The 25,143-nt window shown below is 40.0% G+C and overlaps 1 protein-coding gene across 1 annotated transcript; it reads left to right on the top strand.

Moving 5' to 3' along the window:
* The first annotated feature begins 2,109 nt into the window (after positions 1-2,109).
* LOC146582909 (E3 SUMO-protein ligase ZBED1-like) lies at positions 2,110-8,358 on the top strand. The gene is made up of 3 exons (XM_085252432.1): positions 2,110-7,002; positions 7,179-7,431; positions 7,610-8,358. Exons 1-3 carry the CDS (start codon positions 5,885-5,887, stop codon positions 8,024-8,026), a joined length of 1,788 nt encoding a protein of 595 aa, XP_085108558.1. The 5' UTR covers positions 2,110-5,884; the 3' UTR covers positions 8,027-8,358.
* The last annotated feature ends 16,785 nt before the right edge of the window (positions 8,359-25,143 follow it).

Raw genomic sequence — 25,143 nt, 5'->3', positions numbered from 1 at the left:
ATTGATTGAGGTTGGTTAGGTGACAAACAATGCAGCACCTAGCCCATCAAGGTGCAGCCCTGTCAGTGGCAATAATCCCTGATTGCCTTTGCTCCCTGCCCACTCACCAGCAGCAACCCCCAGCCCAGCCCCAATCCCCCACCCCCGTCCACCTCTTTGTCCATTCCTTTGGGAGAAGACATACAGTCCTGTCTGTCCACACCAACAAACACCAAACAGACACGCTGCTTCACCACTCATGCAAAGAAGCACGTATGTACACGTAAACACTGATTTCAGAACTCTGGGATTCAAGCGTTATTGTCTGCAAATGAGATTAGTTCATTGTGTTTCCTGTCCTCCACTGCTAACTCTCAGCTGTCATCTACTCACCCCCAGCTCTGGTAAATATCAGCAGACTAAGCAAATAACTCTTTTTTTTTTAACCACACACTGCATGTGTGTTTGTGGAAAAGTGTGTGTGTGTGTGTGTGTGTGCACGTGCTGTGTTTGTGTAGGTGTCTGTGTGGGTGTTCCGCCCACTGCTGTGCTGCACACAGTGTTCAGTGTAGCCAATGTGCCCTAGGCCTCTCACGCATATTATTCATATTACTGTTGATTCTAAAATAATTAGTCGCCAGGATATCCCTTTGAGATTGCAGAGATTATCAAGCTCAACTTCAAATACTTCCCAGATTCAGTTAGAACACCACACAGCATCCATTAGCTGGTAAATTTTGTTTCGGGGCATCGGTCAGGTGCTGTTTTATACTAGCCAAAGACAAGCATGAGTCTCTTAGTTTTCTTTTGATTCAGATAGTTCCTCAAAACATGGCCAGTACTCTGTCCAGCTATTATCGATAGATTTATCTGATAATATGATTTTTTAAATAATTTCATTAAGCTCTTTACCACATCCTTGGTTTCTGATATAACTAATTCAAGATTTTAGGTTGCATGTTTCCTACATGTCTGACAGTCTGCCCCGGAGCTCTTCCGTTCAATGTGGGCCGGTTGGCAGGTCTGCTCTGCACATTTGGTGCGTGTCCCACACATTTCCTATCGGGTGGGCATCACAGGCATTTTGCTTTAATTGCTAGGCGTTCTCCGACTGAGTGCAGCTTATTTGTATGTTTGTTTGCCTCCCTGCCTGAGCTATTGGTAATCTATTCTCCCTTCTTAGCAGGAGGAAACTCAGGCAGCCAGTGTCTGGATTCATTGAACTGGCAACAGGGTTAGTGCATTATCATGCTGGGTTAGATGTGGAGACATACTTGGCTGGCTTTCCTTGATTGCGTTTAAAGACCAGATAGCTCAACTTTTCTGAGTAGTTTGGAGTGGTACATTTCCATAAAATGTGAAGTTTGCACACACACACAAAAGTAAAACATTCGGAGGAACAAAGGCAAAATAAAAAAAAACCCAGAAAAAACATCGTATGTTCAGTTGTTTTCTCATATAAAGTGATATAGTATACAGCACGACTGTGCTGCATATAATATTTTTTTTGCAGCAGCAGTGTTATTGTGAGATTAGGATTTCTTATCCTTGGAAGAAAAATACATGGATTATCTGTGAGGAGATCAGGCTGTACAAAAAGCAGATTCTGTCCATAATCCATCTCTGAATAACAGATCTCCAAGTCAACAACACTAATTATGTTTGTCTAACATTTATATTCTTGCTCTCATTCTTTTCAATGAAAAACTAGAATTTATACTGTAAAGACAGATAAGAGTCACTACAGATCCAACTGCTGTGATAACATTGTTTATTATAAATAATGATACAGAGGATCTTTGATGAAAGCTGTTTTCCTAAGATAAGAAGACCTTGCAAAGAGGGACAAAAACCAAAATGTGGAAAGAGTTCAAGGACCAATAATGTAATAATTCTGACATAAATAAAAATGAAACATTCAATCAATTACATTCCAGCATCGTATCTTTTAAAGATGATAAATGTTTATGAGTTAATACTATGTCCTTGCTATTTCTTTAAAAAGACACTTACTGAAATAGAAAGGAATACAAAAATCACACACACAGCCACATGCTCTAAAACAAGCTCTTGGACCTTAGCTTTATTTTACAAATTTTTAATGTTTTATTTGAAGCCAGAATACAGGAATTGCTTTATAAAATGTGAATTTTAGAAATATGAGATTGTAACAGTAATAGGGCGCATGTCTACAGCTCAAATTAAATGCACTTGTGGTTCATGGTTCCAGTTGGCAGTGCTGTGGTGGATGAAGTCAGAATTTAAACTTTTTTTCTTGACTGATTGCATGAAAGTCAAATAGTGGTGCTTAATGTCTTCGGCAACAGGTGTGACTGAGCTTTTAGTAAAGCCCCTAAAATATCTCAAAACACAACTGTACTTTGTTACAATAGCATTTGACCTTGTCTAAACATTTGAGTTAATCCAGCGCAAAGCCCAGTAATCCTTTGTACTAAACATCACAATCAATCACTGTAAATAACAAGGTGACAGGAAAAAAAAAGAAAAAACAAAACATGAAAAAAAGGCATCATGCTCACTGCACGGCAGCTTGTGCACTTCTGCTTAAAAAATTATATATATAACATTATATTTATTTGAAATTGCCTTGCATTTTAGAGAAATGACGCTGGATTCTTACAGTAGAATAGGTCACAGTGGTGAGGTGCTATAAGTGTGCCGAGCAGTGCTTGAACCTCCTCCTAGCTCACTCGTGCTTTTCTGTGTTTTGCCGTTAACTGGAGGCCTGTGCAGATTGTGGCACTGTTACACATGGCATCTGAAGGATATTGCAATCAGATTAATATCACTGCATACTAAGGTCTTGACATACCACCAGCACAGACAAGTGTGAAATATGTTGAGGAAGTGCATAATCATGACATCTGTTACCCTTCACGGTAGCTCTTAGCACAATATTAACTGAAGAAATAACAGGTTTAAGTACAGTACGTGCTAACGCTATGATAGCCTGTTTAATTGAAATATGACTTGGGCGTAATGAAGATTAAATTAAACCGGGAGATAATCATCTGACACACAGATAATTGAGTTGCAATCCTCGGGCAATTAAAAATAGCTCAGGGAGAAGAAAGAAATAATCATGGTCCTTTACTAGAGAGGAATAAGCTTATTTCTCTGTGATGGGGGACATAAATTCAGCACTCAGATTAAAGAGTGATTAATCAGGGGCAGTAATCCACAATTTGAGAGGAATCAGAATGACATATGTCTTCTTTATGTAATTTACTTTTCTGTCCCTGATTGTGCTATGAGTGCAAGTGTGTGTGTGTGTGTGTGTGTGAGTGCGCGTGTGCACGTGTCAGCATGCGTGTGTGTGTGTTCTTGTTCTTCTTCTGAGATTTCTCATCTCTGCTCGCAGGATGACTTGATGACTGATCCGATTGCAGGGGACGAGAGGCTGGCAAAATGTTTTCATCTCTCTTGCCCACTTAAAATAGCATAGGAGAGTTCTTGTGCTCCCCCAAACATATGGTCCGATGTTGGTGCTTGGTCTTTTTCAAAAGGGATTAGAGCCTGCAGGTCAAAGTGTCTGTGTGTCAGCGGTGGCACCCTGCTGTATTTCAAGTCTGTGCACTGCCAAGAAACAAACATATGAGCTTAGACACTGACATTCATTTATACACCAGTGGCTGTTAGTCCCCCTCGTTTTGTTTCAGGAGAATTTTAACTGTCCTCAATGGCTATTCTGTCACGTTCATTTTTTTAGTATTTTACTGTTTTGCAGTGTTGAATAAAATGACCTTTGGGTCAGTGCAACACCAGTAGTTGTCCAGCTGTAATTGTTTGACAAAGCAGCAATTAAATACACACAGACATATGATCATGAGCAGACATGGAATTGGGCCATGTTTTTAATTTGGTCAAGAAAAAGAGCAGCTTAAAAAGAAAAAAATAAAGGCCTTTTTTCTTTTACTCCCCACTCTATATCCCAAAGAATTCTTTTTTTTACCCTTTGGAAAACATTTTTGCATCACTTCCTTATTGATCATTGTCATAATTATTGACAGTCAAAATTTAACAAACAAGTAGTTATACTCTTCATGTCTTTATTAAACACAGGGAGTATCCACTTATTATGAACTCTGGAATGTAATGACTCATTAAAATATCCTTTTGGCAGAAATGCCTTAATAAGATGTTTTCTATAGCTGCTTATAAGAGTAGCACAATGCCTTGATTGAGCAGCCCTTTTTAGGCCTTGCCACGGCATCTCCAGAATCTCAGCTGTGTTAAATTCTAGACTAGGATTTGTTTCAAAAACATGCTTTTCTCAGCCATTCTGCAGTCCCTAACCATGATGCTCATGCCTCACAGTTAGGATGAAGCTTTGGGGTACATGTGCAGTGCCATTTGGCCTCCAAACAACATGCATGGTTTGCAAAAAACAGTTCTTACTTTTGACTTTTTTAAATGAGCAAGAGTAGTTTGCACTCCTGAATTTTCTCTGTTTATAAACACTTTGTCTTACTGAAAATTGATGCACTTTCACAGGTTTGTGAATTTTTGAGCCACTTTTTTGTATAGCTGTATTAACCAAACTTTTGGCTAAAATAATTTTTTTCCAGTTTACTGTCTTTTTTTAAATCTGTGTTTCATCATTTCACCATGACCTCTTTGGAATAGTTTATTTTAGGATTAACCTGCTAAACTTAGACCTAAACAACACAGGCTTAGGGGCCTATCAGTGACCGCTGGTAGCCACTGGTTGTTGGTCCCCAATTCCCCTGGTCGTTGGAAGTTGCTGACAGTTTCTAAGTAAAATTTGCCGCAAAGAAATATACTGTGCTGCACTGATAACATCTTTGCATTTGCTTTAGTCTTTTGCTTTTATCTGCAAACACTGAGCAGTTGTGAAACTGAAATGTACAACACAAACTGAGAAGTAAAGCTGTGCATTTTATGTTTATGATGGTAAGGCAAAACCTTTCCTTTAGAGGCAAATCTTCTTAATATCTTAACATCTTTTCAAGATTTACAGCTGCTTGCAAAGTGCTTGGTGTGTTTGCAAACAATATGTTGTCTTTCGTGCAGATTTAGGGCAACCACAGCAATCTGCTTGTAACTAAAGCAAAGACGAGGAGGTTTTGCAACCATTTTCACACAGCTACAGACAGCAACCTCCAGCAAACACTCCTCATTGAGGAATACACCTATTCCTGTCACAAAGGTTAGAGGTCAGTCAGGCCTCATGCACCCAGAGGCCCATTTTGAATAGGTGAATAATTTAAACTGTGTTCAGTGGGGTAGTGTAGCATTACACCACACAGAGAGAATAAGGATGAAAAAGTCAAATTACCAAGGGCAAAGGGCACAAGTAGGAATCATCCTTAATTAGTGGTTACCATGGAGTCCAGTTTAGTGTACACAGAGAAACAAATACAGGCTAGCAACTGACCGTCAAGACAACACATAGATCACATACATCACACCAGTGAATAAGGAACTAATGAAGTGATTTTACAAAATGTGACTTGTAATTACTGCACATGTAACAGATTGAAAAACCTGGATACTATTCCAGTCATTCACTGGTTTCACCCTGACAGACTCAACTTGCATCCAAATGTTGTCAAAATTGTAACTGGATTCCTTTGTGTGCCAGCATTATTTGTCCATATTAGTCAGGCATAATAACATTTTTATTAGGGGTGTCAAATTATCGCGTTAATTGCGATTAATTAATTACAATGCTATTTAGCGCGTTATGTTTTTTAATCTCGTTAATCTAATTTTTAATTTCTTGACGTCATTGATTTTGTATGAGAGTTGCTATGTTATAAAATCCGTTTTTATGTGCTGGGCTCCTTGTGCTTGACTTGTTGGGGGTGGAGTCACGTCGTGAGGTCAAGGTGAGAAGTGGTGATTAGCTTACAGTGTGGATATGGAGGCGCATCTGAGAGTTGTTGGCCCAATGAACGGGAAATTTGTATTTCATAAACGCCCCGACGGCACCATTGACAAAGATAAAGTGGTCTGCCTAGAGTGTAAGAAGGAGTTTGCTTACCACCGAAGCAGCTCAAGTTTGGCCTATCACCTCAACGCAAAGCACCCAGCCGCGAGTGCAGCAACAGCTAGCAGTGAAGACGTTAGCAATATAGCAAGCCAGAGCAAAGCTTTTCGCCAAACAAAACTAGAGAATACCCCTCGTATGAGCAAGTCTGCGACCGACAGGCTGACTAATGTTATTGCCAAGTGGATAGCGATGAACTGTAGGCCGATAAATATAGTAGAGGACGAAGGATTGACAGAGGTGTTGCAAATTGCGTCCAATGACCCGTCATACAAGCCGCCGTGCAGGACTACAGTAACGACCAAAATCAGCAAAATGTACGACGGCGAAAAGAAAAACAAACTTGAGATTTTGGCGGAGGATTCTCCCAACTGTGTTGCTATAACCGGAGATCACTGGACCTCAGCTGGCAACCACAGCTATTTTGGGGTGACTGGACACTTTATTGATAGTGAGTGGAACCTCAACTCATTTGCACTGACCGTCATGAGAACAGAAACCAGGCACTTTGCTGATAAATGCGCCGAACAGTTCCTCAAGGTAGCAAATGACTGGGGTATTGAAAACAAGATATCCACCATTGGCACAGACAGCGCAGCAAACATGCTGGCTGCTATGAGAGCACTTCCATATGAGCACATCGCCTGCAATGCTCACATTCTCCAGAGGACCATCACGGTATGTCTCGATAGCAGTGGTTTTGTCGGTGTACTGGCAAAGTGCCGCAAGATTGTTGGTCATTTTAAACAAAGCCCTGCGAGTACCACAGAACTTAACCAACAACAAGTAGCACTCGGAAAGAAGAGCGATCAACTTATACAGGATGTACCCACCAGGTGGAACTCGACTCTCGCAATGGTCTCACGCCTCCTATGTAACCGAGAGGCTGTCCAGGCTACGTTGGACCAACAGAACCACAGGTTGGTCTTGCCAACCGAAGCTGAGTGGGCGAAACTGCAGAGGCTGGAGCTCCTGCTTGAACCATGCAAGTAAGTTCAAATAAACACCTTCCCATTTTAATTATATAAACTACTGTTACATGTGTAAAATCAAAATTAATGAACATAACAAGGAACTTTTAAGGACAATTAAATTGGAAATCAGTTACACTTTGATTTAAATGAATCCAGCTAGGTTTATTTAGCAAACCTCTCCACCTCTGCAGGTATGTGACAGAGCTGCTGGGTGGTGAGGCCTACGTCTCTTGCTCTGTAGTGCTGCCTGCTTTTCGCCATCTGTACCGTGTCATGGACATTACTGATGATGATCCTGCCTACGTGGTGAAGTTCAAGAATGCCTTCCAGAAGGATCTGGCAGCACGACGAGCTAATGGCAACGAGATATGGTTCGAGGTGGCCACAGCATTGGATCCACGGTTTAAGGATTTGAAATGTCTTCCAAGAGAAAAGAGGGAACAGGTAGGACAATAAGGTTAAGCTGGACTAATGAGTCCAATTCATTATCAAATCAAACTTTTATTTATTATATGGAACACAAAGTTCTTTACAAGATTAAATAAAATAAAAAAAAAAGCACTTAGTTTTAATCACAATCATTCATTCATTCATTCATTCATTCATTCATTCATTCATTCAGGTGTGGACCATTCTGGAGAATATGCTCCAGGCAGCAGAGCCCAGAAGAGCAGATAGTCTCCAGCCCTCCACAGAGGATGATGGACCAGCTCAGAAGAAGAGGAGGAGCGAACTCCTTCTGGGGTCTGACTCTGACTCAGAAGATGGAATTGAGTCTGGAGAGCTGCAGCGCTACAGAGCAGAACCCAGCATCAGTATTGATGACTGTCCCCTGCAGTGGTGGTATGCTCACTCAGGAGTCTATGAAAAGCTGTCAGTCCTAGCACAAAAGTACCTGGCCTCCCCAGCTACCTCTGTACCCTGTGAGAGACTCTTTAGCCTTGCAGGCCACATAGTGCAAAAGAAAAGGGCAGCCTTGCTTCCAGAAAATGTTACCAGGCTGGTGTGTCTTAGCGACTGGCTGAGGAAGAAGAAATGAGACACATGTGGTCAGCATAGCTGCTGTGTCATTTGTAGCCTACTAGAATAGATTGCTTGATGTTCAGCACTTTTTTTTGTGATGGAAGAATACTTTGATGTGCTAACTTGCAGCACTGCAATGTCAGTTTTATTTTTCATTATCTGAAGCAGAGGAATTTCAGTGCTGTATTGCTCAGAAAAGAGCAACTCTGATGTGCTAACTTGCAGCACTTAATTTATTTGATTTTATTTGTATTTATTTTTCCACTTATTTTACAAAAGAATACAACAGTATGTAAATGGTTGCATCTGTTTAACGTTTGTTAAACAATAAATGACTTTATAAAGTCACTTTCTTTGTTATATCAGTCTTTTGGTCTGCCACAATAAGTTGAGGGCTTTCCTCAGCTATTTTTAGGTGAGATTAAAAAAGAGATTAATTAGATCAATTAATTAAAAATCATAATTAATTAATCTCTATTTTTTTTTAATCTCTTGACAGCACTAATTTTTATACGTCCTCATGTTTATTCATTGAATAAAACGCAGCTTTGTGGCTCGGCACACATAACTTTAACTAGCCTCTTCACACAGGCTGTGTTTGAATGCGGTTCTCGTGAATTAATTAGACGTATGGATTTTTAGCCACAGCTTCAAGGACTAAAATCATAAACAATCACAGCAACAAGGTCATAACCCCTGCGTCAAAATGGTTAATCCCCGAGCTGATAACAGCACTACGAAAGGGAAAAAGATGTTATCCGTGAATCGACTGTCTGCTATTGATGTTGGTGTCATTATCTCCAGATTGGCTCTGAATTAGAACAATGGTCATTTCAAGAACCATTTCCTCTTCCTCCCAGCCTGCTGCATGTGGTACACATTAGGCAACATGCCATTGAGGCAAATATCTTCATTTTTATCTTGATTCATGCCCCCGTATTTTGGACAGATTTACAAAAACTTTGCAATTAAATAACAGTGTATTATTTTGCATCATATTGCATGTATTATATTTCTAAATTAAAACATTTTACAAAGTTTTTAAAGACTTTCTATTCAGTTTTATGTATACAGTGCCAAATCACAACAAAAGTCACATTTAGGCCGGTTATATTACATGTTTACAACATTGTATGTCGAACATTTTAACCTCTTTAATCTTATGAATGACTATCAAAATGAAAAGTAAATAAAATAAAATATCATGTGTATGTTTGCAATGCTGTAAACTATGTGAAATGGGAATCTGTAATCCCACCTCTTTGTGGGTAACTCTAGGCAGCCAGTGGGATGCGTGGCACAAAGAGGAAAGAGGTCGGAGGCGGCAGATAGTGAGCTGCAGTGTACTACAGCATACTGGGTCATAGGAGGAGCCAGGAGGACAGAGAGTGTGGTTCCCAGAAGTCGACTGCAGTGAGGCGGGGCGTCAGCCAGCACACCAGCGACCTGCCTTCCCTCCGCCTTCCCAGCTGCTGGGAAAGATGGAGATACCAGCAAATCAGTGTTTGTTCAGCCACTCCACAAATATCCCCTCTCTAGATTGCGTCTGGCCAAGGAAACGGCACTTGACTGGGATTCTGAAATGATTATTGGTGGCAGTGTCCTTCTGGGGCTGCTTTTCTAAATGTGCCAATAAATTTCACATGTCCAGCTTTGTTTTGCTTTCATTAGGCCTCTAATCTCCATCCCAGGGCCAGGCTGATTCTGCCATGAGTGAACTCTCTGTTTTCTCTAGAGCCAGTGATTAATGACTGGACAGCATCATTACTAGTGCTGTGCTCTGGAGTTACATATCTGCTGTTGTTGACACTGCCACAATCAGTGCAACACTATAACATATGTGTTTATATGCCTATGCATGTAAGTTATTTGCAGATGTCAGGTGGTTGTTTTTAACAGCCAGCATTATATTTCATGATAGTATGTTTCTCATGTACATCATTCCTATCCTCATATTATTTGTGTTTGACTTAGCCTCTTAGAGTACTTTTGAGCAAAGTAGCTATTTGTTAAAGACCTTGTTGCGAAAATGACAGTCACATTATGCTTCTTCTTTCTGAAGTAACTTGTATGTTCATATCTCTTGAGTTTCAACATGGGGTAAGGAACATTAATGGACTTAAAGAATCTGACCTGCCAACAACCCCACATCTTTTACAACACGGGCATTGTTCATCTTCTCCTTTTAAAATGTATATGCCTTTTGCAGCTAGCTATTAACTTGACATTTACAATACTTTTATTGACTCTTGAGTGCATTGATTCATAAAAGTCATGCAAGTGCTTATCTCCTAGGATATTAGTCACCCATCCCTCTGATGCTGTAATATCATATTTTTGCTCTTTGTCTCAACTTTGTGCCTCAGGCATGGAGACATATGCATGGCCCGACAAACCATAGCACATTAAACCCCGCCTTGGTGCTGCATTATACATTCAGCTAAGCCGAACGTGTTTCCACATGACTAATAGATGATGCATTCTGTCTGGCAGGCGAGGATTCTACTCTAGTTGAAGGTGCTGGGAACAAGAAACCTTGTTTTTTCAAATAAAGACAGAGTCACCTGTGGAGTAGAGTCAGCAGGTGCCCTGGCTCTCAGGTCTCAACACCTTTATTCTCTAGGGAGCGAGTGTACTGCCTACAAACTGGCTGCTAGAAGGGAAGAGAGATGGGAAGGGAGTTACTCTAAGCAATTTTGCACTTCTCCTATGAAATATGTTAATCTGGTAGAACACCACAAACACCAGTTAGAAATCAAACCCAAAGTTGCTTGAACCTAAAGAGGAAACACTTAAAAAGTATCCATCTCTACCTTGATGAATGATATTTGTACAGCAATGAAGCTTCCATTGTTTATTTTTCCTTTTTCCAGGTGTTATTTTTTTTTCATACCAGATTGAGTATTTCCCCGGCGAGTGAATAAGCCTGTCATTCCCATATTAAACACAATGCTGGTCCAATAAATGGACACCACCTGTTTAAACGGTCAATGTCATGTTAGGGTCAAGCAGGGTCCTGTTTGATTGGCCACATCGAATGGACGGAACACGCCGCATGCCCTCTGTGGTAACTTTAAAAAATGTTCAGGAAGTTTGGTTCACCCTTTACGGCCTAGGACATTTCCTACTACAGGAGTTAAGCACTCAGGACAGGAAACCATTTGCTGTGGCTGTAAGATCTCTTTAATGACTGTCTAACTAGAAACAGGCCGGTCTAATTCAGTGCCTGGAGCCAGCAGGAATGGCCTTGCATCTAGACGTTGTTAGAATATTTACTGCTTCTTCGATGGGAGTCTTTTTGACACTGCTGCAATAAAATTTACAAGGAATCCCTTTTTAGCGTGATGCGAGGCAAAGTGTGGTCAAGAGGGGAAGAAACATGCTTGAAAAAGTAGCTGGCCATTAAAGTTATCATTTGTCTTTGTTTATGTGAATCAGGAAGTACGGATGGCTGACATTTAAACAGCATTTGATCGGCTTTGTCCCCGGTTACCTCAGAATGATGTTAGTTCATGGTCAGAATTATCTGACTTTGCAGTATGTCAGAGAGGGTGACTGTGTTGAATTGTATGGCCTTAGTTTTAGTAAATGTGAAAGGGTCAGAGTTGTCCTTGGGAGGAAAAAAGCTGCTGATTCAAACATATTGAGCTGTTAATGCCCTCTAACTTTCTTTATACTGGTGTCAAATGTTGTTATACTTCACATCAAAGCCAGTTTCTTCTCAAGGGACGTGCAGGGCAATCATACAATCCTTGACGCTCAGCACTGAACAACTTAGTGTCTTGGTAACTTTGGGACTGGTAATGGATTAGGGCTGTTCGTGTACATGTTCATGTGTTACATGCCTATGTGGGTGTCCATGCACTGCCGTACACGGCGCGTTAGTGCTCCTGCTGACTGAGGAAATGAGCTGGGACCACCAGAGGTGATTGTGCATGTGCAAGCAGAGACCAGGATTGGCTTGTTCCAATCACTGACTGACTAGGCCTGTTCTGTGACCCACCAAGCCTTGTCCCCACCACCCACCACCCTCCCTAAAAATCCTTTGTCTAATAAGCCCAGTGGTGGCCCTTTTTTCTAAAGTGCCACTGTGTCTGGACAAACTGACACACTTCAGTTTCACTGCACCCTTCCACCCTCCTTTCTCTTTCTTCCACTGTGGATTTAAACAAATGCAGTCAAACTCAATTAGAGGAGAGTGAGAGCAGCACAGGAGAGGCGCTGGTAATAGTAACTTTGTTCAGCTGGTTCCTGCTGTGACCAGCCCTCATTTAAATGAGCCGCTTGATAACCCTCAGAAATACGATCCCAGTGAGAGAGAGGAAAGGAGGTAGTCTCTCCACTTTCCTTGTTCCCAGCGGAGCTTCTTTTAACAGGCCTCTCACCTCTCTGATTCAGGGGGCACCTCAGTGACACAGATGAGCCAGTTGGGACAGGGAGGTGGCATTCATTTTCATAATTATCAAAATAATAATGTTTCCATGTGAGAAAATACAAAAAACTCAAAACAAATCTCAAGAAAGCATTTACAAAACTCTTACTCAATTTCTCAAATGTGATAGACTCCACCCATCTGGGGCTCTGAGTGGGATGAAACAAATGCTTAGAACAACTTCAATTTGACCTAGGTTTCCTGACAGCTCCCAAGCAAACTTTGAAGTGTTCTTATCATTGATTTTGTGTTTCTTGTCTTAACGTGTCTCCCAGACAGACACCAACTGAGATGAGTGTTAAAATACTGTTATCCAGATCATTGCATGTGAGGTAATGGAACAATTGATAAGGTGTCCAATCACATACTGGGTAAACAATGCATCAGAAAAATTCTGTCATCATTCCTTACACACTCAAAGCTATATTTGTGCTAACCATGTGTTCACAGTTGTTGAGGTGGTTTTTTTATACAATGCTATTGAGGTAGGAAGCCAAGTGTCGTGAAAAAAACACCCATAATGTTAGTAAAGTTGTTTTTTGTTTTGTTGTGTTTTTTTCCCTGTGATGCGATTCAGTCATGCAATGGATAGTTAGTTTTTTGGGGCATCCCAAAGATCACAGAATACAATGAAAGCACGAATAAGAATGTGTGGCTACATGTATTGTTACTGCATCTTCTAAAATACATTGACTGATGAGCTGTGCTTGAGAAGGGGATAACTAGCTCTGAATATTCTTGAACTGGAGCAAGGGGTGGAGTAGGAGTGCTTTGATCCATTTCCAAGTAAGTTTCCCAGCTGATCTTAAAGCTTGACTGCAGAGCTGCTGCAGGCAGATGGCCCTTTTGTCACTGTGAAAATAAAAATCCAATAAACATGGTAATTATAGAAAATGCTGGACACTGTGTAAGGATCTACTACTGAGCTCTTGTTCTGGTTCTAAGAATGGCAAATACGATTTATGGGACTTTTTGTATGATGCACGCCAGCTAATGGCCACAAACAGTATTAGTCAAACAGAAAACACCAGACGCACCTGGAATTAGACACAAATTTTATATATGTATGTGTGTGTGTGTGTGTGTGTGTGTGTGTATATAATTTAGGTTTGCTTACATAGTTATTGCTTAAGCTAATTACACATGGCCAGAAGTGAAACATTATATTGAAAGATCATATCATGGTTGGAAGAGTTAGCCACATTGCTCAGAGAATTGTTTGTGATTGAATGCCTCTCTATTACACTGATAGCACATCAGAGAGGAGATCCTGTTGGGCCTTTGATAGGCAGTTAATGGTCCATAAGGCACTGGGAAGAGATATCTCTGTGAATCCACAGGTCTCATTGCCGATATTCCCTTCTCCTCCCTTTTGAACACCAATCAAGCTGTGACACCAGGCTGTGTTTCCGTCAGCACTTTAAGAGATGTGATTTATACGACCATGAGGTTGGTGTCAGCGCCAGAAAAATTACAAACAGTAAAAACAGGCAAGAATAAAGCTCGAACAGACACGGGTCAATAGCATGCCACTTTAACCATGGCAGAGATGCATTTTAATGTCCTCAGTGTTCTTTTGTGCGAAATGAAAATGTTCACTTGTACTAAAGGGTCTGAATACAAGAAACTTGTCATTCATCACAGAGTGAAGATGGATGGTTGTGGTCTTCTTCTGTAATAATTTTGTAGCCAGGTTATCTGTTAAGAAGAAGGGGGTCATTTTAAATACACGTTTAGCAGTATGAGGAAGAGTCACAGCCCCAGTATGGCAGTGTTACATTAATAACATAGATGTGGGGGTGGAATGATGTGGAAGGGTCCCACAGTCAGGCCCTATTATATGCCACACTGAGGAAGTCTTTGTGGGTGCCGGGCTACACTTTAAGCATCTCTTTATTTTGGCTCTCATTACACGCTTCAATCTCAGAGAAGATATTGTTGTATGTGTGTGTAAGGGACTTAAATGTAATGCAGAAGTCCCTCTGAGGAAGCCAGTGTCACTAACCAAACATTGCTTTTTCGCCTCCTCTGTTGGGTTCAGTAAAGCTCCTCGATAGTGTTGCAGCCCCAGTGGGTACACAATACCATCCTGATTTATGCAGGCCCTTCCATTTGTTATTGTTGTCAAATTTGATTACAATTACGTATATCAGAGCCTGTTTTGTCGTTGTTGATTGTTGCAGGGTGTTATAATCAGATTAGTGTGATACACCACAATAGGAGACACAGCTGCTTGAGAGGCTACAGGCGTCTGCTTGTGGGAGAAAAAAAAGAGACTGGCTACTAACTAATAAAACTGAGGTGGATGGAGACGGTGAGGTTTTTTTTTAGCAGTTGTTGTACACAAGCCAGCTAGATCACAGAGGCACACAGAGATTTTATAATAAAATATCGAAAGGCTGTCATTTGCAAACTGGATTTTGTTTTGTTTTTTGGGACGCCAAAATAGTTAAGTCAAAATAAAAAATGTGTGCAGGTGTGCCCATTTTAATACTGATATAAAGTAATTTATGTAAAAACTGAGCTGTGAGTCATGAAAAAATCATCACCATTTGAAATCAACATCAGCATCCAGTTTATTGTCATTGTAAGCATTGGATAGATTTGTTGAACAAAAGGAATATTATTTGATTTCACTGAAAATCTGTTTTGCAGCATTTTACCTAATCCTTTTCATTGTCTTGCTACTAGTCTTCACCAACCTTTCTTTTTTTTTTTGCTACATTTGGCATCATCTCTGGCCTGCCGTGACATTCTTTCTTTTTAAACAAAGGAGCCAGTGGTTATACTCCTCAGATTATCCCTAAGCCTGAGCTTACTCACCGTACAAAAGAAGTTCCCAAGGCTAAAGAGGAAAGTGGCAATTCTGCTCATTATCGGGACACAATTCAAAGCTATGATATGGCATTATTGATAAAAAGATAAAAAATAATCATGTTCAATTAATTTCATTTCGCAGGCAGAGATATTCAGAGCCACTCGGGGAGTCAAATTCTGTGCATGTAAATCCAGCACACCAGAACTCAGCAGCCAAGCACACAGAAGAAGAAACCATCATGTGTGTGAGAGCGTCTGCTTGGAGATCGCTGCAGTAGAGTCACGCTCTCGCAGATAGCTCCGCTCTCAAAGTTCACTTGAATAGGTCACTTTGTGAAAAACAGGTGTTATGTTTTACCTGACGCGCCACATTTGACACAAACATAATTCCATAAAAGCCACTATCCATGACACACGTGCTGGCTCATCTGTGAAGATGACATATATCTGAACAATGTTTTCACATTTTATAGCATTAACTGCTGCTGTGCAAATATTTTAAGGTCAGGCTTTTTTTTTTCATCAAGACAATGCCAAACCAAATGCTGCATATGTTGCATGGCTTTGTAGTAAAAGAGTCTAGCCGCTCAACTGGTCTGCTTCAGTTCACATCTGTCACCTTATGAAAGGAGATATATGACCTTTGTCACCTTTATCATTTTTGAATTTGAACCCTGGAAAATAAACTCAGCTGATTATTAAAGAAAACCAGTTTTGCACAAGAGAGGAGAAAATATTTAATCATTGTTTAATTTGCATATAAGACAATAAATTATGACTAAAGTGGTGACTGGCTGTTTGCTGGCTAATATTGATGTTCCCCGAAACATGGTTTGTGGGGGGGAATCATTATCAAACAGGGGTAGCAGCTGTTCTGTGGATTCTCCTCATGACTTGTCAGAAACATTGTGGGTGTGCTTAAGAAGAGAAAAGGAAAAAGGCCTAACTAGGAAGGAGGAGGATGCAGCCGCAGAGCTGGGCTTGTCAGTTCACATGATGAATGAATCAGTTTCACATCAGTCTAGTGCTGAGCAGCTATAATTGGATTATTTACACAGCAGAGGCACATGAGGTCTGGCCATCCTAACCCCAGGTGGTTTCTGAACTTCTGCTCTTCGGCTAGATTCTGGCCTACAGTCATTTTTTTGTGTTAGCAGTGTTAGCAGTGTTAACTAGTTCTCCCAGTTAATACTAATTAAGTCTGCACATCTGCACAGGCCATTGTGTCAGCATTTTTATCAAGTCCAATAAGAAATATCTGTTTTAGCGTAAAGATAAAGTTCTTCAATTTGAGGACATTGAACTCTTACAGTAATTAAAGTAATAGTAACTAAAAAAGCCAAAACAACTCCAATGATTTTTATATTTCTTGAATGTTTGAGTTTCACTTTGCTAACTATTGTTTCTCAACTTTGAAGACTTTGTTTTAAAATTCATCCACTGAAAATGAAGAGGAGCTTTGTACACTTAAAATTTGAGATTAAAGCACATCTGTGAGTAGGAATTGTGACGTCACAACAAGGTAAATTTCGTTAGTTAAAACGCTTTAGAAGAGAGTATGAAAGTGGTAAAGATAACTTCCTGTGTAAAACTATAAGAGCATTTTGGTGACGACATAAAATGCATTTTATTTTAGAAAGAAATATGGAGAAGAGACTAGGAAAGGACAGATAATGTAGTTTATACTCTGACTATGCATTGAAGTTATATGTTCAGTTTTATTTAGTTTCTTTTTAAATACACATAAATATCTAAAAAATGACTTTGATTTGTTTAAACAGCCCCTTTAGAAATACCTCCTCAGTCTTACTGCTGAGTGCCATTTCATAATCTTCCAGGCGAAATTCGGTGTCACCCTGCTGCTGATGTGTAACTCACAGCTCATGTAGAGGAAGTTCAAGTGACTATCTGGAACTTGAGAGTTTTTTTGCCCCCTGAGCAGCACGAATATTCAGAGTGGCTGGTGGAACATGTAGTCAGGGAGATGTTTCTTTACAGCAATGCCTGTAACACCTCACCGTGCTGGAAGGGAATTTATGCATATAGAAATTCAGCTTGCTCAGAACAATCTTGGCAGAGGACAGATTCATTTTGTCATGAAGCATTTTCTGTTTTATTTTAGGCAGTAAAAGTTTTAATAGAAGGGGATTTTTAACATTGGATTAATATGTAAATTTCTACGAGGGCTCTTCTCGGTTATTGCTTATATGATGCTTTTATGAGTTTGATTTTGAAAATGAACAGAGCTATTGCAAATGAAATGTAATGTAATACCTGGACAAAGATTCAAGTGTGACCTCTGAAGAACTAAATAAAACAAAGTAGAAATGGCATTAATCATTTTACCCCTCGTTGCATCTCTATACATGCATTTTTTATGTTGTTTTTAGGAACTCATTTTTGAGAATTTTACCCAAAATAGTACATTTCAGTAAAATGATCAAATCTTTACTATACCTTAGTTCTTCAAACCTCAGTAATGCTTACTACACCCAGGATCCTCATCACATTCTGCTGCAAAGTGGATTCTCTGTAATTATCACTGAAACCAGCCAGGCTACAGGCCCCCCACACACTTATTTACACTGATTAAAAACCAAAACAGTAATGTGTGCTGTCCAGTGAAAAAAAGTACATACCCATCTTTTTGCATACTGCATAAATTCTCTGGAAAATTCCTCAGGATTGTTTTTTATTAGAGTAAAGTTCCCAGGAGCTGCTCAGCCAATAAAAAGCCAACAAGATAAAAGAGCAGGGAGGATTAGGAAGGGATGAAAGCTGTAAAATTTTCCATATTATCTTGTGAAAAGCTATGTTCTCTGCTCTCTCTTATTACATTTACCTTAATTATTCTGAAGGACGGAGCCAAAGTAGGAGTAATTTGAACTTTCAGCAAGTCATTCCCAGCACACTTAGTATTAATTCTGATACTTTTTGCGTTTCTTTTCTCCATTGCGGGAAAAAAAATGCCAGTGACTTGGTTATAAATTAGTACATTGTTGTACAAAGACAACCTGGCTCTAACCCCTCCTTCTGCCCCCTGTGTTGCGTGTCTAAGAATCACACCACAAGTCATGGAGACTCATAAAAGCAGAGCTGAAAAGACACTGAAATATCTGAACCTTGCAAAGATAAACAAACTGAGGTATTCATTGCACTTTTTATGGGCTGTCCACAGAATTCTGTCCTCTTAGGACTTTTTGTTGCAATGTTAAGATTTCAGCATTGCATATCCCTTTGCACAATCAAAGACACGCATGCAGTGCACCCACATACAAAAGCAACTGCATCTGCACATGACCAAGTAAACTAAACTCCCATACAGAACCAGACACACACATACAATAAATAAATAGTTAAATAAATGGTCTTTACTTTGCCCAGTTCATGGATCAGTTTTCACTGTTTAGTTCTAAGAACCATCTGGGTCTCTCCTTTCAGTCTGCTCTGTGGAGCACAGATGCTCCTTTTGTGGTGTGCTCCAAATCCTAATAAGCAGTTAAAATATTTACCGAGGTGTTTTCCCCCCACCAACCACACTTTGCTCTCCTCTTTCTTCCTTTTTATTATTATTATTATTATTATTTATACCTTTTCACAGGCAAAAAATGGAGATGTCCACTAAATGTGATTGATTGGGCTTAAAAATGGCCATTATTGCCATTAAGCTCCACATGTCAGCTGCTGCTTTTGTGCTGGCTGTATTTCTAAGCTAACCAGTGATCCATGAGCGCAGACAGGAGGGGGAAGAATGTAATGCTCTGAAAGAAATGCCCATTTCTCTATGGATCCTTCACTTGATTAAAAATACAGCTGCAGACACTAGCATACAAGAGTCTGAGAGAGTCAAAGAAAGAGGAATGAGAAGAAAGCAGAAATGAGACAGAGAGCAAAGGGGAGAAGCCCTGATGTTATAAGAAAGGGAACTCTTGCTGAATCAGAAAAGTAACTTCTTTCAACTGACAGACAAGAAGAACAATGGCGTGGTAGGTGCATATGTGTACATGTTTAAAAGTTTGCACGTGCAATTATATGGCAAAGACCGAACCGAGTTTCCAGCACACATGGAAATCAAAAGTTGTGGAATGTGAGGTGGGGGCTGGTGTGAATCTGTTTACTGTTGTTGTTACTAAACAGCAAGTTGTCAGCCTGCTGCATGCAGTGAGTTACTGCTCATCATCTAGTGTAAAAATGTGTGAAAATAACCATTAAAACAAGGTTTAAAGAGTGTCTATTTCACATGTAAAACTCATTAATTCTATTTTTTGCACGTAATGTTTTTCTTTATTCATTTTGAGGCTTTATCAAACAGTAAAATAGACTTTGAAAAAAGAACATTATTTAGTAAAAAGTATTAAACTGACATAAAATCATTTAGACTAAGAATAGAAACAACTGAAAAATCTGCTTTTTATCCATCTGTTTTAATGGTGTGTGTGATTCATTTACAAATCATATGAATGCACAACTTTTAACATCCTGATTGTGCATGGCTGGCATCATAATTGTGTGTTTAGATGATATGAGTAAGACATTACCTCATGGGAGATATAAACAGCATAGCCTCATAGTTGTGTGATCTAGTGAGTCATCACAGTCACACACTGTGTTTAGATTTGACTTCCTGGCTTTTGCACGTACTGTAAGTGGACTAATACGGAATTATTTAAGCTACCCAATGGACTAGATGGAGGTTTTTTGCCCACTTCAGGAATATGTTTTGGGGCATTGTTAAAAACAGGAAATAGTAAGTTCACCATGCACTTCCTGTACAAAAGTTTCCACAACAGCTTCATTCCCTTTAGATTAAGGAAGAAGCAGAAAAAAAGAGGGGGGGGGGGGGGGGGGGGGGCACATGCTGCAGAATAACTTGCTCCACAAATCCTCATCCTTTGATAATTTTTCTCCCGTATATGTATAAGGGTAAATACTGCAGTACAGTGGAAATTTTGCATTGCTTACAGGTGCTTTGTTTGAAATAAGGCTTGTAATCAGAAAACTGGAGTGTGTGAAGCATTGTGGTATCTACCTTATCTCTTGTAACGCAGAGGTGGTTCCTTGGTGTTGGATGACATGATCCAGTGTCTCAGACCCACAAGAGACACCAAGGTGACAGTGGCAACAGGGCTCCAGAGTGCTCTATAAAAGTCATCAGTCATGTATGCTCAGCAGCTCTGCCCATTAATTTACTGTGTAGGAGGCAGCTGTCCACCTCCAAATCCTATTGAGTTTTCATGAGAGACAAAGAGTCTGCCCATGCAGACATTTTATCTCACAAGTGACTAACCTGTACAGTATCAGTGACATGTTTTCCACTATTGTTCGCTAGATGGCACAGGATATGCTTGTGTCTGCTTGACTATATTTTCATAACTGCAGACCTGTGTTGATACAGTGCACACTGAGGACAGAAAACACCAGACCACGCACAGGGTGTGGAAAACATGACCTCACACGCGCTGTAGAAAGGGAAGATTCCAAGAGGTCAAAGCACTGTTGTTCCTCAGAGGAGAAGTACGCCAGGGTCCCCGAGGCCATTGAGTGACCTCACCAGGCGATGGATCGAGCAGAGGGCAATCTGCTCAAGACGCCCACCAGCAGCCCATCGCTGACGCTAAAGCTGGGAATTGGATGCAGCAGAATTATTCAATCCAGAGCAGCGAAGAGGTCTGCAGGTTTTTATTCTGCGCTGATTAGATCCTTGTCTCATGTTGAAGCTGCACAGTGAAATCAAACTGGTCTTTAATTGTAATGAAAACCAGCGCACATCATGGCTTTTTGTTGTCTAGACAAGTACAACACAGCTGTGCTACATGCACTGCATTTTTTATTGTCGATTTTTCTTCCTCTTCTTTTCCTCTTCTTTTTTTTGTCAGTTTGAGACACAAAGTTATCACCGACCTAAGGAATTCAACAACAATATTCATGTAGGCACATAATTTATACCATCAGCAGTTACATCCATAATGTTTCATAACCAAGTGAATCCCCAATCCTAGGTCTAGTGGTAATTTGCACAGCTGGTTCACCAAGGCAGTGAACTTTGTAACTATTTTTTTTTTCGGGATTATTGTTTAATGATTATAGAAGAAGACAGTGGATTCCAAACTCCTGTTGACATTGCACATCAATGATGCTCACCCTATCATGCCTGACTGACTGTTTCTTTTCCCCCCACCTCTGGCAATATGTCTTTGGTCTCCTTTAAAATAAGTCATCTCCTTTGCTTCCTGTATCTTATCCTTCCCTCCCCTGGCCATCACTCTCTTCCTTTTCTTAGCGAGATTGAATTTATTTGGTGAAGCAGATGCCACGTGGGCCCCCTTTTATAGCTCTGCACCGTTTGTTTTATTTATCTGACAGGCGTCCCCCCGTATTGTCCTGGGTTATCAGCGCTCTCCTGCAGATCGCGTTACTGCCTGTGTGAGGCTCTGACCCATCTCAGGGTTCACCTTTAAATCTGATTCTTATCATTACCTCCTTGATAAATAGTCAAGGCTTAGGAGAAGATTACTCGGCCTGTCCCGTTCCCCTTTTCCCACTGTCAGCGGTGCTCTCTTTTGGGCCCCAAGCTGTCATCCTAGTCTCAATCAGGAGGAAGGCAAGTAGGCAAGTACTCAACTGTGTTCCTCTAAAGATTTGGTGACTTTAGAAAAAAGGGGGGGTAGAGGGGGACTACCAATGTTCCCATGTGAATGGTCTCTTATCTCCAGTGGGCGTCCTTAAAACCCTCTTCCCACTCTGCCTCGCTCCTCAGAGAGTTAGTCAGCACATCGTCATACTGACAACTGAGCTCCCACATCGATTTTTCACACGGTTCTTATCTAGGGCAATAGTTTCAAAAAGGTTTTTTTTTTCTTTACTAATGAAAGTGGTGTCATTTCAGATGTAATACACATACCTGCTATTCCCACTCTCTCACCTGTGCGTGGCGTTATCTGCCACGAGTTTGCTTCAGTTTTGCTATCTTTTCCTGCTTTTCTGTTGCTTTACACCTGTGTTTGTCACCCAAAAATGCAAGATTTTGTTATAGAAATACACCTGCCGCTTTAGACTGCATAACACAGTGGAATTGCAGCAAACATGTTTCTTACCACCACCTCTAATAATGGTGTTGTTGTTTTGCATTTTTTGCCAAATGGAATTCTCTTGTCTAGTACTGGCATTTGCAGAAAATCTTTGCTGCACATGAGAAATATCAAATCAAATCTCCTTCCAGGTTTAGTCTGAGGGATTTGTGTGAGATCTTAGCAAGAAGGTGATATTTTTGTGTTTTTAAATGTTTTACTGTTTGTGGTTCACTAACATAACATCATTGCATTGCATCAATGATTAGCATTTTGCTAAACCCTGTCTGTAGTTAATGCACCAATAACTATGAACTAATGGTTAAGTAACAGTTAACTGATGTATCCAGTAATCATTTGTGAAGTTTGTGTCATTCCTATTGCGAAATCAGTTGGTAATTTATTATAAGCAACCTTTACTCAGGACTTTTTTATTAAGTGTAAAAGATTTTTCAACTTTACATTAATAGCCACAAAACTTACTTAAGTGATTAAATAACTGTCATGTGTACAGTATTAGAAACCTAATAATTTAGGCCCAGGCAAGGATAAAGGAACAGGGAAACCTCTACATGAAGAAAAACAGCGTGACCACAAACATCACCTGATAAAATGGCTTAGCTTTGAACGCTGTGGCATGCATTACAACATTTAATATTTGAATTAGAAATGTCAAACTCATTTTACATCATAACCCACTTTTATCTGAAACTCGGCTATTTAAACTACATAATAAATCTTTCAGATATCTTTTCTTATAAGAAAAAGGAGTGAAATTTCATCAGTAGAGCTCAGTTTTTCTACATGAGAGAGGAATGCTGCTGTAGAAAATTAGAGAAATGTATCAGCACAATTTATCTACTTTGGTGCGGTATGAATAACCTCTTTATCCTTCACATTTTCCAGAGCAGTCCAGTGGGCTGGATCGTAGTCTTTGCCAGGCTGATTCAGCCCCCGTCCTTGTATTTGACACCCCTGCTATAAATTATAATGTAATGAATAATTGATCATTTTAATTCATATTAGCAAATTATTGCTAGCTGTGCATTAAGTAATGTTTACCTAATGTCAATTAATGCTCCCTTATTTTGTAATTTTTTTGTACAAACACCTGCATGTTGCTGATGAGTATACAAGATATCACTGTCTTAGAGAATTGGTGTAACAAACCTCTGAGTATGTGCATGCTTAAAATGTAATTATTAATTTTTCACTGTCTTTTGTTTGCACTATAAGCAACTATCTGTGTTTAAATAATATTTATTAAGGCTATTTTCACACTCAAAGGAGGAAATGTACGGTTCTGCCTGATATGGCGTTTAATAAGAATATTAAACTTTTTTTTAATTGTAGCTGGCAGAAGCTTATGCCATGTCTTTAACTGGTGTAGTATAACAGTTTATGTGTGCATGTCTCCTCATAATCCATGTCAAAGACTATGTTCAAGTCAGTGGTCAGTCATGTGGCCATTCTACCCTGCTGACTTTGATTGATGGTCACTAACAGGCAGTCCTGCGGTCCACCTCAGGGAAATATGGAATTCATTATTTAGTTTCCCATGTGAGGTCAGAGGTTAAATTGAAACAATGATAAAATTGGGGACTCATGGATGGGAGCATGGATGGGGAAGAAAGACCTCACGCTAACATTAGCAGCTGGCTTCTCTCACCTATATCATGTGGACAGTTTTAATAGCAGTAAGCTGAACGAAGTGCCTGACTGGGTGATGGAGGACACTAATGTTAGTCCTGGGTCGCAATATCTAACCCAGGTTCACAATCTTTAAGTAAACATTTCCATGAATGCATATGTTTGACCATATTCGTCAATGTGAGAACTCACAGCTGTTGTCATGGAACCTGAAAACAGCTAACGTACGGTCAGCACACTGGTGGTCTTTCTAAAGGATAATCATATGGCAGATGGTTCTTGTATATTGTTTTAGGAATCACACATTTATCCATCACTTCTTACATCTCAAATTATTTGGTGATGCAGTTCCAACTCAGTAATGCTACTTTCTTTTAAAATCACGACTATTAAATGTAGATCCAAATCAGTATGCCAGTCTGACCTTTTGACCTTTTTGGCATTCTCCTGTTTTGCCCAATTGTTAGACGAAATGATGAATTTGACCTTTCAGAAGCAGCCAATTCAAAAGACCGCCATTTTTTTATGTTTGGGTAGCAGGTTTACAAGAGAGGACTGGTGCATTAATGATGATAGATTCCATACCCAAGGCCTTTGGAGGACAATCACTCCCAGAATGCCATGCAAAAGAGTGACCTCCTGACCTGCATCAGGCCACACAACAGAAAAAAAAGAGAAAAAGAAAGAAAGAAGGAAAAAAAAATCTATAAGCAGATTTGGAGACAGAAGTGACCAGTAGCCAAAATGACTGACCAGTCAGCACAGCATCCTGTTTGCTGGACAAACATACTCTAGCATACAAGCCCCACAGCTGGAGAATAATCCCATTGGAAGGCTCTTAAATATCTGGGCCATGTAAAGTAGAAGGCCTGTAAGATATGCAAATCTTTTTTAAAGCTAATGAAGCACAATCTTATTTCACAAGAAGCTGAATTTTCTTCCAGGAGACAGAAAAAGACAAGTTGAATTGAGTGCCTTGGCATTTCTCTGTGGGAAACTTGTCATCTTTGAACTCTGAGGGGTTCCATCCTCGCACCTCAGCAACCACTGTCTCTGTGAAACTTCTGTTTCCTTTCCGAGGTTTTAGTCTTTTCAATCTATTGGGAATTCTTTTCACCCTCCAACTACTGTACCCCATCCTATTTACATCACACAGTTACTCGAGAC

This window comes from Mchenga conophoros, linkage group LG1, assembly GCF_057382185.1.
Source record: "Mchenga conophoros isolate Kocher_MC1m ecotype Shallow Benthic linkage group LG1, M_conophoros_male_GT1.1, whole genome shotgun sequence".
Taxonomy (NCBI): Eukaryota; Metazoa; Chordata; class Actinopteri; order Cichliformes; family Cichlidae; genus Mchenga; species Mchenga conophoros.
This window is presented reverse-complemented; position numbering and strand designations above follow the sequence as displayed.